The sequence below is a fragment of the Notamacropus eugenii genome, chromosome 6 (assembly GCF_028372415.1).
Source record: "Notamacropus eugenii isolate mMacEug1 chromosome 6, mMacEug1.pri_v2, whole genome shotgun sequence".
NCBI lineage: Eukaryota > Metazoa > Chordata > Mammalia > Diprotodontia > Macropodidae > Notamacropus > Notamacropus eugenii.
In genome coordinates, this window is record NC_092877.1 from 16,158,964 (window position 1) to 16,178,077 (window position 19,114).

General features: G+C 39.3%; 1 protein-coding gene across 1 annotated transcript in view; it reads left to right on the top strand.

Annotated features, from left to right (window-relative positions):
- SLC1A2 (solute carrier family 1 member 2) overlaps positions 1–18,605 on the top strand; it is a 157,898-nt gene extending 139,293 nt beyond the window's left edge. Inside the window, exon 11 of the mRNA XM_072619155.1 lies at positions 5,847–18,605. Within this exon, the coding sequence (XP_072475256.1) occupies positions 5,847–5,918 (72 nt within the window). The 3' untranslated portion in view covers positions 5,919–18,605. The remainder of the gene's footprint in view (positions 1–5,846) is intronic.
- The last annotated feature ends 509 nt before the right edge of the window (positions 18,606–19,114 follow it).

The following is a 19,114-nucleotide window of genomic DNA, read 5'->3' on the forward strand; positions in this document are numbered from 1 at the left end:
GCCTTTAAAAAAAAGCTTTATTTAGAAAGCATTTGCTGCTAAGTGGAGAGAAATATGAACAAGAGACCTCTCTTGCCTCCAGTAATTACCTATTCCCCCATTACACTTCTTCAATTTGACCAGTTGTTTTGAAGACATAGCCAAAGTGAGCCTTTGAGGTCCCTAGCTTGTTTGTTTTTTAATATTCTATTTTTAAACTCAAGACTAAGCCAAAAATATAGGTTGCCCACTCCATTACTGAACACAAGATTTACCCCACTGTTGTATATTGTTCAATGGGGAAACATTGAATAATACCCATTTGCCAAGCCTAATATTAGCTCATTCTGGTATATGTGAACACTACCCTGGTGGACCCCTTTTTCCTTGAGCAGGGAAGAATTTTCTCACCAAGAGCCACATTCTTTTTCTTTAGAACCCTCATCTGTGACAGTACTTTAAAGAAACCCAAAACAATTCGCCACATGCCCAGCTCCATTTCTCATGCTACATGTGTTTTTGTACTTACCTCCTACCTCATGTGGGATTAAGTAGAAAAACTCAATTGACTCTGTCTTGTCTTCACTGTAACTAATATCTACTTCTGGGGTCAATGCTATGATCAGAGCAGAGCAAACTTGGGAAATCCCTGGCAGATGGGCAATGGATCAGCTCATAGAATGTGTTTCAAAAGACTTTTCTGGACCTTGTCAGAGGTCATTTCAAGACTCGTTAGAGTTCATGGTGCATTGTGAATGTTCTTATATAATTGTGACAACTCTCCTCTAATTCAAGAGAAAATTTCTTCCTGTGACAGTTTTCCTCATGGTCCTTCCAAAGAGAAGCTATGGGACTTCAGCTGGAAGGATTCACAGTAATGTAGATGTAGCTCCATCTTTCTGAGTTCTGCATTTCTGGTTGACTGATCACAAATCCTGGCTCACTAAGAAACCAAGTTTCCAAATAGCCTATATTTTTGGAATCAAAACAAAACAGTGAAGTATAATGGAAAGTATGTTACGACTAGAGTCAGAGGACCTAAGTTGAAATTCTAGCACTTACTACCTCTATGACTTTGGGCTATTCATTTATTCTTTCTGGGTCTCAGATTTCCCCTCTGTAAAATAAGAAGAATGAGCTAAAATTCCAAGGCCCTTACAGTTTCAAATCAACTACTCTACAATCTCATCCCCTCCATATGTTTTTATGGGGTCTTGGTGAATATGGATGGTAAATCAAAGATGAGCTTGACCCCCTGAATACCACTCGGATGGCTTTGGTCTGGAAGGCTGACAAAGAAATGTTTGTCAGACAGTCAGTGAATATTGGAAAACTCCCTCCAATTAGACAGAAACAGACATTTTGAAACAAAAATGAAACTGAAGAAAGGAATTTTTTTCAAGCTTCCGTTGGCTGAATGCTCTGGGTTTTCCCCACTATTGAAATTTCCACTTATGAAAGAAAGAAAGAGAGAAAGAAAGAAAGAGAGAAAGAAAGAAAGGAAGGAAGGAAGGAAGGAAGGAAGGAAGGAAGGAAGGAAGGAAGAAAGGAAGAGAAAGGAAGAAAAAGAAAAACAGGTGGAAGAGACAAGACTCCAGGTGTATGAATGTTGCTGCATTCACTCAACTTAGCAAATCTTCCCTTGAGTGCCTCTTTTTCTTTGTTCATTCTCTAGGACCTCATATTTCAGTTCTCAAGGATGGTCAAAATAAAGTTTCCATCAGTTTTTCTTGTTAGCAATACTAACATTTGGCACAACCAACATGAAATAAGAATGCCAGTCCCTCTAAATACTACTGCCAAAACAAGGTTTACGAGCTTCATTCAGTATTACAGATTCTAGAAAAGCGGGTTCCACGTGAGTTTGTGTTTGTAATTGGAAGAGATGGGTTCAAATCCTGCCTTTGCCACTTACCACCTGTGTGACTTTGGGCTAATTACCTGGTTGTTCTGGGTCTCAGTTTCTTCATCTATTAAAGAAAGATAGTAGATGAAGTGACCTCTAAGGTCCCTTCATTTCTAAATCCATGAGACTTATTCCTCTGTCTTGTCTTTTGAGGAAAGATAGAACCTCTCTGGTTTGGTTTGGTGGGTGTTGTGGTCCAACACCTTGAGAGAAGCATTAGGAAATTGTTCCTTTAGTTTCTGACAGTAGACTATATGACCAGTCCAGTCCAATCCAACAAATACTAAGTATCTACTGTGTGCAGGGAATCAAATTAGGTACGCAGGGTACAAAAACTAAACGAGGAAGAATCACTGCTCTTAGTTTACATATTGCTGGAGAAATACATTTCAGATTATGGTAACTATTACTTTAGCTAGACATTTCCATAACCATGCTACTCAAGTAGTGGAAAGAGTTTTGGACTTAAATCAGAAAGACCTGAGTTCAAATCCAGAATTTAATAGCTATGGGACCATGGTCAAATCAGTTATCCTCTCCGAACCTTAGTTTATCCATCTTTAAAATAGGGATAAAATGCTAGTACCTTTCATGGGCTTCTTGTGAAGATCCAATGAAATAATGTATATAAGATGCTTTGCAGACCTTAAAACTATGTATGTATCAATTATTTAACTTGTTAAGTAAATCATTTGCAGATTCATTGTTTAGCTATCTAGTGAGCTGGCTGGTAATCTCAATGTTTAAGCGTTAAGATGACTGAAACAAAAAGGTGAACTACTTATGCCCTTAATAAGGCTCTTGGTTTTCTGCAGAATTCAGTAAATAATTCTACTGAATAATTGATATAATGATACTAAGCATTTATATATAGCTTAAAAGTTTGCAAATCACTTTACAAATATTATCCTATTTTATCCTCACAGTCCCCCTAGGAGACAGGTACTAGTCTTATTTCCTTTTTACAGATGAAGAAACTGAGGCAGACAGAAGTGAAGTGATTTGCCCAGAAAGTCTCTGAGGCTGGATTTTAACTCAGGTCTTCCCGAATCCACATCTAGAGCTCGAACCACTGTGCCACATTTTAATGGTGCTTTAAAGTCCCCAAAACGCTTTACATATAGTGTCTCATTTGAGCCTCAGGACAATCCTGGGAGGTAAGTACTGGAGGCATTATTAGCCCCATGTTACAGATGAGGAAATGGAGAGATGAACAAAAGTACCTATATTCACACAGTAAGTGAGTTAAAGACAGGATTTTCACCCAGAACTCGTCTCTAAATTCAGGAGTCTGGAGGGAAGAGTCATTGATATTCAACCATCGTTTGGGGGAGAAAAAAGTCAACGCCGATTCACCATGTGGCATGGTTACCGAAAACTGGGAGGGTAGAGTGGCAGAGAAACTGATGAAGAACTTGGTCCACACTGTCTGGATCATATTTGCTTCTTTTTTCCTTTGAACTTTCTTGTGTTCAACCCCAATCATTTCCTATGGGATTTCTCAATGTTTGCTGAGAAGCATTTTTAAATGACTGCTTATCATTCCTCTCGATCTTTTGCCCATCAGCATGGGGACATCCCCAACCTACTTGCAAATTCACACAACAATAATCAAGTACACCAGAGGAGTTATATTTCTGGCCACACTTGAAGCAGGCTCTGCTCATTATAAGAACAACCTCCCACCCATATTGACGCCATCTGATCCTTCCTAGCAGCTAACAGTGTGATTTATCCCTCTGTCCTTGTTCTGACTCATCATTAAAAGTTAAATAGGCATATATGGACTTACACCAAAAAAGGCAAGTTTTCTGGGCAGCCCTTGGAAGTTCTGCCCTCTTTCAATCAATCTATCACTCAACATTTATTAAGCACCTACTACATGCCAAGCATTCTGCTAGGTGCCAGCATATAAGTACAAAGAATGAAATGATTCTCCACCAGTTTGCTGAATGGGAAAACAATTTTGCTGTGATTCTGATCACAATACTAACAAATGCATGATCATACCATCTTGGTTTCCTTATGTTAACGCATGCGTCTAGCACAAGAGTTTGTAGTTTATCAATAGCCTTTCTTTCTCTGCCAACTAGCCCATCTTTTGTGAGGGGATCTATGTTTGCATGAACTTTTTGTACTGTTTGGGAATGGGCGGGATGGGTTGGGGGGGTGGCAGAGATGACATTTCATTTGCTTGATTTGTGAAAAGTACTTGGCATTTAGCTCCCAGCATGTCACCCTTGTGCATGTATCTCACTTCCACTTGTTTGAGAAGGTCAAATGTGTTTCCAACCCTGCTGCATTTTGTCATGTCTCCATGTCCCAATGCCTCCATAAATCCAGTCTCTCCATCTTGTCGAATATCAGTCCTGGGTTTAAGGTTCCCCCATGAAGTTGAGGACAGAAAGATGGAAGGTAAGCTAGGAAACATGGACATGTTCTTAGGACTGTATAGCTGAAAGATACTCTCCCTTGGTAAAGGTTCAGTTTATGTTGGTCTAAGCTATGTGGAAATGCAGCTTTTCATCCATTCCCAAAAGAATATAACCCTAACGAATATCTCCAATGGAACAATCTAATAGCATTTGTCTCAGTTTAATCAGTGATATTGATCTAGAATTTCTAGTTCCCCTCCTAAAAGAGGGAGAAGTCTTTTGGTAGAGTCAATCTACCAAAATTTCATGCTGCTTTTAAAAATAGATGATATATATGTATGTATATCTGGAAAAGTGTGGTGTTATGTATTACGTGCTGAGCTTAAAGTCAAGAAGACCTGTGTTCAACTTCCTGCCTTTATTTCTTACTGTGTGACCTTGGATATGACACTGTACTTCCAGCTGCCTAGGATGTGTCTACTAAGTAATGTATGGACTATGATGTACATGGATGGAGAGAACTTCCACACTGGGAGGTCCACAATGACAAAATCACAAATCACATATGCCATGTGTGTACATTCTACTATTTATCAGTCCATTCATAGATCTATCCATCTCTAGATGTATTAATCAATCTACCTATCCATCCAATCATTTAGCTAATCTGCCTCGCAAACCTGATTTCACTGGTTTAAGGAATTTCTTGTTATGAATCTCCTGACCAATGGAGATTTGTACCTCCTTTGAAACTTGGGAAAACTGTCTGAAGCAACTCTGTATAAGTAAATTTTGGAGGTCTGGATCCCTTATTGCATCCATGTAGGGAATTCTTTCCACCAATGCAGATCAGGAATTTATCTGTAACTTAGAGTCTTAGAGAACTGTCTGAAGCACTGAGAGGTTAATTAACTTACCTAGAGTCACACAGATGATATGTTTCAGAGACAGAACTTGAACACAGATACTGCTATTCTGAGGGTAGGTCTGTATCCACTGCACCTCCCTGTATCCCATATCCTTCATTTGTAAAAAGTTAAGCATTAGTTGTTTTTTTTAGTGTGTGTATGTGTGCATTTGCATTTGTTAAACTGTGGTTGTAACACAAATAACAATGATAATAACTAACATTTATATTAAGATTTGCAAAGCACTTTATAAACATAATAAACATAATCTCATTGAAATATAGATATAATTCATTAGCTGAAGCTTCATCTGAAGCTAACAGAAGCTAATCTAGCCTAATTGCAACTGAACCTTTCCCATGGATGATTAGAAATAGGTGTCCAGTTCATTATGTGTTTCATGTGGTCGTGTGTAGCAACATTTTCTCTGAGTGTTCTGTTGATGGGTGTGTGTAGTTAGATACCCCTCTCCCTTCATGCACACAACTCAATGAATTGTTCCCAGAGCCTTATCCTCATGAATGTACAAATGTTTGCAAGTCAGTATTAAAAATCCCGTGAGGGCACGTCCCCAACCACTGGTGATGATGACTGCAGCACAGCCGTTCCTCCACTTACCCCACTTATGGTCTTTCTTTGCTGACCTGTAAGCTGGATGTTAATGCTCACTATTTTCAGGTCATACTGGCAACCAATGGAAAGTCAGCAGACTGTCACGGTGAAGAAGAAACCTGGAAGCGGGATCACTAAAGCGCAGAAACAGACTCCAAGCTCCACCTTGAATAAACTCTCCGAAGTTATCCAATGGTAAAAGATGATATAAAGATTAAGCAAAAACATCCCTTAAAAAAAGATATATAAATATGCTTACTTAATTTGTTAACTGAGCCTAGGAGGAGGTGTCATAAAGCAGCCTTTGTAAGCACAGGGCAGTGTCTTTGCCAAATAACTGGCCGTAACCATTTAACCCTCTCCGTTGTATTACTGTTTGGATGGAGGCAGCTGGAGGAATCGGTTTGCGTTAGAGATGCCCTCTCACTGGTGTCCCCCTGTACTCAAGCTGTAGAAAGAATGGGAACGTTCTTTCTACAGAAAATGTGAAGATGTGATGAAGCCAGTGCGGGGAACTGCAGGGACTCAGGGCACAAAGAAATTAGGATGTGCTACTGACTTAAAGTATTTTCCATGTTTCCTCTTGGGATGCACAAGAGATACCACCAGCAAGCTTCGTCTAGTTGAAAATCCTCTTACAAGTTTTACACGTGTTTGACTCAAAGCAAGCACCTGCTGCTGTGAATGGTAACCACTTGTCTTCTGGGCGCCCTTTAAATTAAGTGTCTCCAAAATGATTTTTTAAAAAAGACTTTAGGGGGAACTAGATTCAAGAAGGTTGATTCCAAACACTCTCATCCTTTGTGTCCCTCTATCAATAAAGTTTTTAGATCCATATCTCATGAATTCATCCATTTCCTGGATGGAATTTTCCAGCACCTATGCAGAATGGCAATTCATCTGTAACTTATAGTCTTATAGAGTTGCTTTAGGGCGTAGAGAAACTAAACAATTTTTCCCCTATCATATGGCCTGTAAGTGCCAGGGGCAAGACTTTAACCTAGGTCTTCCTGACTGCAAAGCTGGACCTCTAAGCACTACACCATGTTGACTCATGCTCATGAATAATTAGGGAAATTAAAAAAAAAAAACATTTCTTCGTTGCAACTCTCTCATAGCATAAGATGCAGAACAAGCACCAATCTGCATTGGTAAGAGGCATTTTCTCAATGGAATCTACCCATGCTCATAAAGTCACAGATCTGGACTTTCTCCTGTTCCCCCTCGGAGAACCCCCCCCACAATAGTCTCTTACACAATACGGCTTACTGTGCCATTCTAATTGTAAGGGTTTTTTCTATTGGATGATTAAACCATTGATTAAGAAATAATATTTGCCCAGCGCTGCTGCATATGTTTATCAAAAGTTAAAGACACAGTCAATGTAAATATTAACTAGCCTCAAGAATATGATTTGTTGAAATCTGTTTTGTCTCCAACTGTGATAATGAAACTCGTCGTAGCTGTTTCACCTATGCTTATAACGGGCTTCACTCTCCTCATGAGATACGGTAGTGTTGTTTAGTTCAACGAGCATTTATTAGGCACCTCCTTTGGGCTAGGCTCTGTTGTGCTAGGTATTAGGAGTACAGAGGCAAAAATGAAATAGTCCCTGACCTTAAGGAATTTACGTTCTCCTGAAATGAGGCCGTATTTTGTGTTTCTATTGAAATGGAATTATTCTTTGGGGTCCTAATAATGAGGACATGGCCCCTACTTTTTCCACAACAGTCCAAGAAATCCAGGATACACAACTGTACAAATTGATCAAATTCCCTTACAGGGGAAGCCTTTGTAACCATGTAGTATTTATCTCAGATGAAAAGGGATGGTATACTTACACTGAATGCCTAAAAATCCACATAGGACACTTAATTTAAAGAAAAGCCCATCTTCCTTATCAATTCTCTTACCTTATATCAGCCCACACCAATGATTTCTGTTCCAATACTTCTCTTGAATCAGGGGACCAAAAAAGATTAGTACATAAATTATTCCATAGAGAAAAAAACCCTTGTATTCCTTGTAGTCTCACCCCTTTAGCCTTAAACCTTGAAGGCGGCAATGAAGGGTACCGCCTTGCCATTTCTGTGTGGGTGACTATTTTGATGCTATGGAAGTTTGAAGGAAATCCATGTATAATTAACATTTTCCTAGAATATAGCCCAGAACAGAGGATTTGACTAGCAACTTTCCCAATACCATCCTTAAGTCTATGGTATTGGCCCTAAATTTCTAGAGTTGGAGTTTGCTGAGGACTTGAAAGTAAATCACCAAAGAACTTGGGCCCATTAAGCTTCTAGGAATATCTATAATTCTTGATCTCCACATACGAGTTATCTGAAAGGAAGCAAAAAGTATGGTTCCAAGGATGGGAGAACAATAATAGCAGCCAATGTTCTATTCTGATGGGATATATTGTGAGCATCTTGGCTACCCATCCCCTCCTTCTCTGCTCCCTGTGGCTCCTCTCTTCCAAAGCAGACAACTCATTCCCTTAAAAGGAATGCTGGAATCTGGTTGTGTTTGTCTCTTAGAGCAGTCGCTGTCAGCAAAGGGGAAGTGTTACACAATACTTTTTCTTTCATATAAAATGGCACCATCGTTCATTTTCCTTGGACCAGCAGGAACTTGGTGGGCCAAGGGATTGCTGAGAGAGAGCAGATTGAGTATTTTCTGTCTCAGGAGTCAAGAAGAAGGGAGAGAGCTGACTATTCACATGAGAGGGTTAACACAAAGCAGATAGATTTCCCAGGAGTTCTTGGTTATGTTGTGAAGAGTCTAATACTCTAAGGGGAAGGGTTATTAAGGCTCAGCTTCTTATTTGTAAACTATGCTAAAATGCTCATTGGCAGAGGGTTGGGGGTGTAAGTCTAAAGCCCCAGGATGCCACCTGAGAAGTCTGCTCCCTAGCACCTTTTTGCAAGTTTTTCTCCACATCCTAAGGCTTCCTATCTTCTCCACAATCTGGGTTTCTACTATGTCCCCCTATTCTTCAGACCTCATCTTCTTTCTTCACCATGCTTAACCCAGCCCAACATAACATAAAAAGAAGAAAGCAAATTCAGAATTCATACCCAGAATATGGTTTTTCCAGATAGGATGTTTATAATTTTCCTGTTGAGATTTGTACATACAAAGCCATTGTAGAAACCTGTGGCATTTCAAAATACATTGATGTCATATTTAATTAAATTAAACCCTAAGTTCTAGGTCTTGAGCTGGAAGAGACCCCATAGGCCATCTAGTCCTATTCCCATTTTACAGAAGAGGAAACTGAGGATAAATAGGATAAGTGACTAGTGAGCAGAAAAGAAAGGATTTGAACTCATCTTTCTCCAGATCCAGCATTGTACAATGCTTCAGACCCAAAGTGTTCCTCCATGGAACAGGGAACCTAGATAACCAAGTCAGTTCCATGACAACTGTATTTGTTACCACCTTACTCTTTAGCTGGCAAATTTCTTCTCAGCCATCTGTGAATTAGGCCAGAGAAGTAGAAGATGGAGAAGGTGAGAAACAAACTTACTTAAATGCATCTTCTTCCTTTTTTCCCCTTTTCTGAAGCCCAGTTTGAACTTAAGCTCAATTTTTTATTTTTGAAAATGTTAAATTTATTACAATCTCTGAGAAGAAAGAAATGGACCCGTTATGTGGGAGAATCACCATTGTTTCAACTATGGTTAAGGTAGTTATTTGTTTCAAGTCACCAAGTCTAGGTCTACCGCTGCAAAGGAAAGCAGAAAACTGGAGCAGTTATCTGTATCATCAAACAACCATGATCTCAGATGATTCAGAACTAAACTGTGTGGATACGAACTTCTATTCTGTATTTTCCCTTAGGTGAATAGACATAGTCTGAAGTCTTAGTTGTCTGAAGGAAGAATTATTTAATCCCAAAAACAATTCATTACTCCAGTCTAACCTAGTCAGATCAAGCTGGATTTTCCCAAGACCTACTAAAGTAATAATAATAATATTATTAATAGTATTGTTGGTAGTATTAGTGTAGTATAGTATTGTACAATTATGAATTTGGAGGTATGAAAATTAGTAATATTATTGCCAACACAAGCATGCCCATATACCCTGGGAACTTTTAGACCTTGTACTTTCTAGCCTAAATAGGAGCCAAGAATCCAAGAAGGCTTGGGGAAGATATTGTTCTTAAAGAATGACCCAGTTAAGTGGATTGCTAGCCCAGATTCCAGAAATGGTGTGTGTTGCAGGGATTGAGGGGGATACACTAGATGAGCCCTAAGATTCTTTCCAGCTACAAATCTATCATCCTGTTATCCTTCAAATTCCAAATGAAGGCTGGAAAGGTCTTGAGATATTTGTTTATAAATGAAATAGACATTAAAGACCATGGGCATGCCCAGTGCATTCTTTGAAAGCATTAGAGATTCATTAGAACATTAAAGATAAGTCTCATGAAGAGCTATTTATGAATGGGCTGTTGTTGCTCTTAAGCTGCTGTGTTAAAAACACTAATTTCATCAATATTTTTAAAAATAATATGCTTCACATTGCTCGTGTTTCTACACTAGAACTTTATAGCTCTCCTCCTACCCTTCCACCCACTAGCTCAGGCTCCTCGTTGCCCAATATTGCCTTTTGAATTCCAGCAATAAGCTCAAACAGATTTAACAGTGCTCTGAAAGATTCTTTCTTAGAACTGTAATTAGGGAAGGGTGATTGGGACTTTGCCCCAGAGTCCTAAACTCTAGAGGGCATCAAAAGCACTTTTTGTAATGAAAGTGTTACTACCTTGAATAGCTTTGATTAGGTGATTAGAAATGTCTGAACTTAATACCACATGAACAAGAAAAATTAGTTAAAATTGAAGTTACACAGATAGTGTGTGAGGAACTCCTCCTTGTCCAGAACCTGCCCTGTCTTGCCACCACCACCACCCCCATACAAGATCCCAGAGTCTCTATCTCCCCCCAACTTAAAAAGTTGATGTGAGTGTACTATTGTTTTTACCTCTTTCTCGATGGTCAAAATCTGGTGATTATGTCTCTGTTAATTTACTATAATTTAAGGAATAAGAAAATAAGCTGATTTAGCTTTGGCCTGATGTAAAACTAAAAGGAGTACCTGGAAATCACACCCCAAGACCTCCCCCTCCAGTTTTGTCCTTATGAATCTCTATGTCACTGGTTTGCTTCTCATTTGATCAAACTCATTTTGAACCAAAAAGGAAAGCTGAGATTAGAATTTGGGTTTTTAAGACAGTCTTCCTTGTACTACTGACTAATCAAATAGCCAGGATGGCTGAAATAAAAACATGAAACTTGAAGGGCATTCCAGGGAAGATATGTAGGTAGAGTACTCAGGGAAGACTGAATTATCTTTGTAATCTCTAGTTTATGAAAAAAAGAATAAGACATGGATATGCTTAGATATGCAATACTGAAACCAAGCAAACAGGGTTTGGAGTGTATGTTCTGTGTGTGTGTGTGCGTGTGTGTGTGCGTGTGTGTGTGTGTGTGTGTGTGTGTGTGTGTGTGTGTGTTTGGTTTAAGTCCTACTTCTGATACCTACTGGTTATGTGACCCTTGGTCAAGTGGCTTCACTTTTCTATACCTTAGTCAACTCTTTAAGACTATAAGTAGGGAGGAAGACAACCTACAATGGTAGAGGAAGTTTCCTGAACCCAGAGTGCTGTAATTGATGAAACCACAAATCCAGTTTGCCCTTGGTTGTTCTTTATATTGTATCATTATTTTTTTAAAAAATCCCACATTTCCCATTTGCTTCCTTTGGAAACATCACCTCAGGCTTAAAACCCCCATTCCTCATTCCATAAGATCCTGCTTTCATTACACATAGATCAACATTGTTTCTTGAGATATAATTTGGCCACTGGCCATTTGAACTAGTACAGCTGTTGACATAAAAACATATCATGAGGCAGAAACTTGATAGCATTTTATTTATATCATAACACAACTATTTAAGCATAACAATGCCTTTTTCTTACTTAAAAAACCCCACTGTCACAGATTCTTTTCCTAATAATTCAAGTCAGAAGACCCCCAAGAAGACTAAATAGAGCAGACTTTATATCCGAAAGGTTCTAATTCCCCCCATGCAAGGGCTTTGTGTGTGTGTGTGTGTGTGTGTGTGTGTGTGTGTGTGTGTGTGTGTGTGTGAGAGAGAGAGAGAGAGAGAGAGAGAGAGAGGAGAGAGAGAGAGAGAGAGAGAGAGAGAGAGAGAGAGAGAGAGGTGTGATCTGCTGAAGCCCATGGACCGTTTCTCAGAATTATATTTTTAAATTAAAAAAATATATATAGAATTACAGATAAAACCAATTATATTGAAATGATCATCAATATATATATTTTTTGAATTTTTTGAATTTGACCCCAGGTTTAGCATCTTTGCACTAAACACAAAAATTTAAGAAAAATGTTTTCCCTAGAAGTCACAGGATTTAGAATTGGAAGAGACTTTAGGATTCACTGAATCTAATCCTGTTCCTTTATAGTTGGGATGACTGAAGTCCAGGGATGGGGGAGTGACTTTGACAAGGTCGTATCATTAGTAAGTGGCAGAGTCGGGTTTCAAATTGAGGTTCTCAGTCCATCTCTCTTTATGTCTCTACTCATGCTTGCATTTGACTTATTTTACATTTCAAGGGAAAATGGCCTTAGATTTAAGCACACAAGCTCATATCTTCTTTCACCAAAGTCCTTCGTTCTTAGAAGGCAATGTGGAATAGGAGAAAAAGAGTAGAGTTTGGTGTCAGGAAGATTTGGGTTCAAATCCAACTTTTATCAACTATGTGATCCTGGTCAAGTAATTTCACTTCTCTGTGTTTCAGTTTCCTCATCTGTAAAAGAAGGGAAGCTGGTCTAGAGATCTAGACCTTCCTACTCTAAACATCTGACCCTATCAATCACAGTTCAGAGAATGTGCTACTATCATGGCAAGGAGTTTGGAGGCATCTCCCGCCTCTTGTGGGCTCTTACATCACTCCTGCTGTAGCAACACAACCCACTTTGAATGCCCCAAACAAACCATTTTCTCACAACAGCAGTAATTTTCAATTGGGTTGGGGAATACAGGAGCCTTTTGCAGGAAGGTTTGAAAACCCATATGAAATTGTGAGCAAGGCTTGTACAATGAGACAGGTTGTTTGTGAGTACCTCTCTTTCTCTCTCTCTCTCTCTCTCTCTCCCTCTCTCTCTCTCTCTCTCTTTCTCTCTCTCTCTCTCTCTCTCTCTCTCTCTCTCTCTCTCTCTCTCTCTCTTTTGAGTGTTTTTGCTGATTCACAGATAAATACATCCAGTCTAAGTATATACACATTTAAAAGCAATACTCAGTACTTGGAAGCCCAAGACTATCGTTTTCTCTAGCGAGGTGTCTGGTGAGCAGCTGATTAAGCCTGTTAACACCTTTGTACTGTTCTGTCTTTTTCATCTGGAGAATCAGCATGACAAGGATGATTTAGAAAAAGCAGAGTTTCATGGAATATACCATGTGTCCCAAATATCTGAGCCTTTTTTCTGCATAGGAATAGATCTAGAGACTATTTCATCAAGTTGCATTGCCTTCTAAGATATAAATACCTTTGGGCATGAGTGATTTAAAACCTAGCATAGGCAAAGAAGCTAGGACTTTGTCCCAGGGTGTCCTATGCCCTCCAAAGCATCTATGATATGATACTTTATTTTCATTGCCATCAGGCTTTATCAAAACAGTGGTATATATGGGAAATGTAAAGTATTTGGTAATTTACCCGAGAGCCTCCCTGGTTCTTAAAGATGACTAAGCCATTATGCCACCAGAGAAGTACCTAGCAATTTCAGCATGTGGTACAAAGTCAGTTTGTATTGGTGGGGAAAGACAGAGACTCTCTGCCCTCTTCTGAGGAGGTTGGTGTACCTTGATTGCCGTTGATCTCATTTTGTGAGAGCACCTAGGCTCAGTCATGAGATGCATTCAGTCTACCTTGGTGAGGTCTAATACCATGCTGGCATGGCAGTGAGGAAAAGTGGCATTAGAGGAAGGAGAACAAGGATGGGATTGGTGAGGCAGCATGGGGGTAATTATACTAGATAGAAACCCAGAGCATTACTATGAAGAAGAAACATCTACCCACCCGCACCCGCCCCAACCAAGTCCTCATTGCCCTGGGCTAGGTACAGTTCTGATATAGATTATATCATGGGGAAATGCAAGACACAAAACACTTTTCTCTTTTTTCCTGAGTTTTCTTCATTAAGAAATTTTGTATGTGATTTAACTTACAGTTGATGTCATTAAAACTCACACAAAATTAAATTTCTTGAAAACAGGATGATATAGAGCATTTCTCAAACCAAAGGGGCAACACCACATTTACTCTAAAGACTATTTTGAAAAAGTATTGACCAGTCTTTTCTATATCTCCCTTTTCCTTATGCCCATCACTTCCTCCTCCAGTATCCAATTTGCCTATTCTTAAACCATCCTTCTTCTTGGGTAGGTTTCTACTTTGTTTTAGAGGTAAAATCAGTTACTAGAAAAACATCAAGGATGCTGCTAGTTCAGAATTCAGCCAGGTAGCTGCAAGTCAGGTTAACCATATCACATATCAAGGCCAGCTTCCAGAAACACACCTACTCATTCAAGAAGGACTTCTTCCTTCTCCCAAAGGAATGCCAGAACCTAACAACTGTTGCTACAATTCATCTCCCTGATGGGAGATGGTGATGATGCAGTCACAATCCAGGTCCTCTGGAAACTTTGGCTCTTTTACATTGCAGCAAGACCTTGGGCCTCAAAAATGTCCATTGCCTTTGTCAGGGAAGGAATGAACAGATTGACTGTTTACATAAAATCATCTTACCTTTGGGAGTCTTACCTTGGTCTTTATCCCTAAGCCCCGAACCCTTTGCTTCAAGTATATAACCAGATTATTTTTCTTATAAATCTGACAATAGAATCTAGGTTTATTTTGAAATCACTTTAACATACTCCCCAACCTCCAGCCTCATTGGAAGGTGATGCCATTTTCTCTTTAAAATGCAGAACGGGATGTGCATTGTCTAATAGAGACACAGCTAGATCATTGTATATACAAGTTCTACCTTTGCAGGTATTTTTTATATCATGTCTTTTCTATTTGTTTTCTATAGTCTGGGGGAGACAATTTATAGCATGTGTTTAAAATGAGACTTTGCCATCAGGCCATCCTAACCTAACTTTCCAATAAGGAGCGTATGTTTTCATGGACAATAGCTGGTCCATGTTCATCAGTATTGCAATCCTAAAATCCACTGATTTCATGGTTCAGTGGACAGAGACTGAGATTGGAAGTCAGAAGTCCTGAGGTCCCAATCCAGACTCTTGCACTGTGTAACCTTGGGTACTTTAATGCCTCTGAGGCTCAAAGGGTCAGACTAGTTAACCTCCAAAGTCCCTTTTAGCTTTAAATCTATGAACCTAGGACCCCCCAGTTTCATCCAGCTTCCTGTCTTAACATATTCATTTTCTGCTTTCTACCCTACTATTCATCATTATTTATAGAGTATATTTATGCTTTTCAGATATTATATGCTTAATGTCAATTTAGCTTTTTAATAATGATTTTATGAGTTTATACCTGTTTTCCAGAAACCACAAAGACCCACAGTGCAGACAGAGATAAACTATTTAGTATCTGTAATTTACAGACACAGTTATTTTCTTATGCTGACATTTTCTATATGACCATAGATGAAAATGGAGTCTAACAAGCAGAGCACAATTTTCTTATGACATTTTACAGTAATTCAAATCATGCATAGCATAAAATTACCCGAGGCAGGGGGTGGGGTGGGGGTGGGAAAGAACTTTAGATCAAAGCACTTGCTCAATCAGCAGCAGATGCTGCTGCCTTCAGTAGTGTGTGAGAAAATCCCAATTCAATAGCAGTTGAACTTTTAAAAGGACTTGACCTAATTTTAACAAGTGGTGCTGAGCCTTTGGTTCTCCTTCTTGCCCTTGTGATCCCAACTAAAAATCCCAAAGGTCAAGGTCATATTAGTGAGATTGGTTGCAATCAGAGCTCCTCCTTACTGTCACCCCTTTATCCTCTCATTTTAAATTGTTTAATATCAAAACAGCAGCCTTTGGCTTGGGAGAAGTTTCATATGTAGGGAAATGAAGGGTGGGAGATGCAGAATAGAATCAGGGAGTTTTATAATTCATTTCTGATAAGCTGATCAATATATTTCTTCTTCCCATTATTCTGTGAACCAAGCACATTTAGCCAGGGAATAAGCATTCACTTTCATAGAGCACAACTGTAAAGAAACTATGTCATTGGAGGGGATGGGAGGGTAGGTAGGAATCCTTTGGGATACTTTAGTAGCAACTCAGGACAAAATCTGAGCCCATGTAAATAACTGTATTTTCTTCTCCTAGAAGTAAACTAAGAGTGTCTTACTCAGAAATAAAAGAGGGATTGGGAATGGGGGTGGGGATGATGTCCCAAACATTCAGTTTCTAACATGGGTTCTAGGTCCAATGTTTTCAGCCTGGGCTTCTCTGAGCAAAATGGTTATCTACTACGTGACCACTGGGATCTATGTACATTTTCCCAACTCTCCTCTTTTCTCAGCAGACCTACCTAATGTTCTCTCCTCTGGTGTAGGACATATTGGTTGGCTTTCTGAGTTCTGATAGCAACAGCTAGTATGTTTTTTGTTTGTTTGTTTAGCTGTTTTTTTAGCTGTGCCCACATCTTGTCCCTTTGTTCATGAATGAAGGACAGTGCCTCCTTGTACTTTGTGTAGACATAATGTAGGTATGTATGTAATTTCAGTGAAATGTTGTATAGATTATTTTAATTGATTTAATTTAATTTGGGGATAGGAGAAAGAGAATCTGTGCATTGAAATGGAGTAGAAATGTTGATGCGTAGTTTGAGGCTCTTTTTCTCCTTTATTACCTAATAGTGAAATATCACCTACCTTTCTCCCATTTGGCAATGAGATGTAATTAAAGCATATGCCAATAGAGACTTTCTGCTGTTAATGTTTAAAATCCTGTACCCAGTCAATTCCTTTGTATATAGGGAATTTCTTACATTGCTGCTCTCTGATCAAAATTTGCATGTGTGTTTTTTGGGGTGCTGGTGGATGTCGATGTGCAAATGTGAACTTTTCCTTCATCTTAGTGAAAATCATCACCATATTTATCCAGCACACTGAGAACATTTAGTGTGGACCTTTCATGATGACCAATTTCTGCAGGTGCAAATCTATTGCATTTATCAATCTGCAATCCTTGTTCCCTTGGACCCTTGAGAAAATGAGGTTAAAACAAAGTACCAGTTTAAATACTGGAAAAATGAGCCTCATGCCTCCTGGTACTGGAATATGAAATAGTGATTTTAAATGTTCATCTTTAAAATTGGCTATATTTTCATTTTAATAATATTTTCATTCCTTTGGCAGCAGATGAACTCATTAGCAAGAATAATTTGTTAAACTAGAAAACTCCCATGTAGCCCATGTTCTGCTACTCCCCTACATATCAGGTTAGCTCCTCACTGTAACTCTCTTGATGTCCTGGGGTCTCTGTCAACCCCCGATATACTGGGATCTATCCTCCTGTGGTTTATTTGAAGACAGAATTATGTTGCCTGTTCTGGGCACTATAGCTGCTAGCTGTGGCTGTGGCACCAACCCAACTTGGCATGTAATGACTAAGACTCCAAGACTCGGAGTCCAGAACTATGTCTCCTTGTTATCTGGTTTCTGAGTGGAGGGAAAAAGCTGTCTCAGAATGGAGACAAAATCTCCCTAGAGAGCAATCCTCCCAAAAAGCACAAATCTGCCTAGTTCCCCTTTGGACCCCAGGCTGCACTCTTGAATCTTCTGGGGAGAATACATTGCACAAACCATCTTTGAAGAAGGTAGCGATAAAAGCACAAATAATAGCACAAGACGGGACCGTGTCCTCGAGAAAGTAAATAAGGTGCACAATACCCAAGTATATGACAAGAGTGAGACCAAAACAGTGCATTTGTTTGGCTGGTAGAAGTGATTCAGATTATATTTACAGATGTGTTATGTTCACAGAAAAAATAGACTGTGAGATATATGCAATCGCTGTATCTATGAGAATGGATCGGAATACCCATTCAGAGTGAGAAAATGCAAGACTAGATGTTCCAAATAAGGGATGCCCTCTTCATTCTGATGAAAAGAAATTCAAGAGATTCCCCAGTGGGAGATGAAATTCACCTGAAGTGATTGAGCTTTGGCTCCTAGAAATGGGGTAGAGGGAGGCTACACAGTGGAGAATGGGGACAGATGTTTCTATTTCAAATATCTGCTTATACACCTAGCATTCCTGTCCTTTTTTCCAATTCTTGCTAAAGCCAAGTGGTAAATACTGCTGGGGGAAAAAAGTGGTGGTAAGGTGGGTTTCCCCAGGGACATTTCTTATACATGCAGAATATAAGAGCAGATTGATTTTCCCCTTAGGTTCCGAATGTCTGTTGAGGATCAGAAGTGATGTGCTGTACAGATTTGCTAGTCCTTTAGTATTCAAAGACAAATGAATGCAGACAATAAAACTTCCACTAACCTGGAGGCTGTTTCCTAGGCATCATAGTAAGGAATGCCTTCTTTTGACTAAGGATATCTTTGGGTAGTTGAGGTCTTCTATTTCCACCATTAGTTTTCCAAAAGTTCTTACTATGTGGACTGATTTCTGTAACTTTTCTTGTATCAAACAACTGGACATTCTTTATATACTGGAAATAATCAGCAGACCCAGTATTTCACTAAGTGATGTATCTTTTATGTATATATCTCATCAATAAATGTGAATTCCTAATTTTGTGATTGTTTCCGTGTGTGCATGTGTGTATTTTAGTCCCCACTTGAGGCCTCTGGGACTTGATGCTGTGGTTGTTTCATGCTAATATTATGGGATCATTCAGTGTATCCCAAGAGTAGAATCCTTAGGGTACATCACACTCACATACACAAGGTTGGAGATCGTCCTTGTTCTGGAGTAAGAGTGACATTCCACTATTGGGGGAAGCCCAAGTTCTAAATGTGGAATTTTCTTTCCAGCTCGACCACTGGCTACCATGTCCTGTGTTTTCTGGCACAGACACTCCAAAGAGAATAGGGAATGGTGCAGAGAGTATTGTCAAGAGCAGAGGCATTATTATTTTGTGAAGCAGAGTCACCATTGCCCTCCAGGTCCTGCAGGGTATTAATGCTTCCAGTGGGTTATGACAAGACACAAGACTTCCTCCGACACATGAAACAGAGGAACCAAACATAGACACAGAGGGAAAGCCACCCAGATAACCAGACTCCCCAGAGCTCCACTGT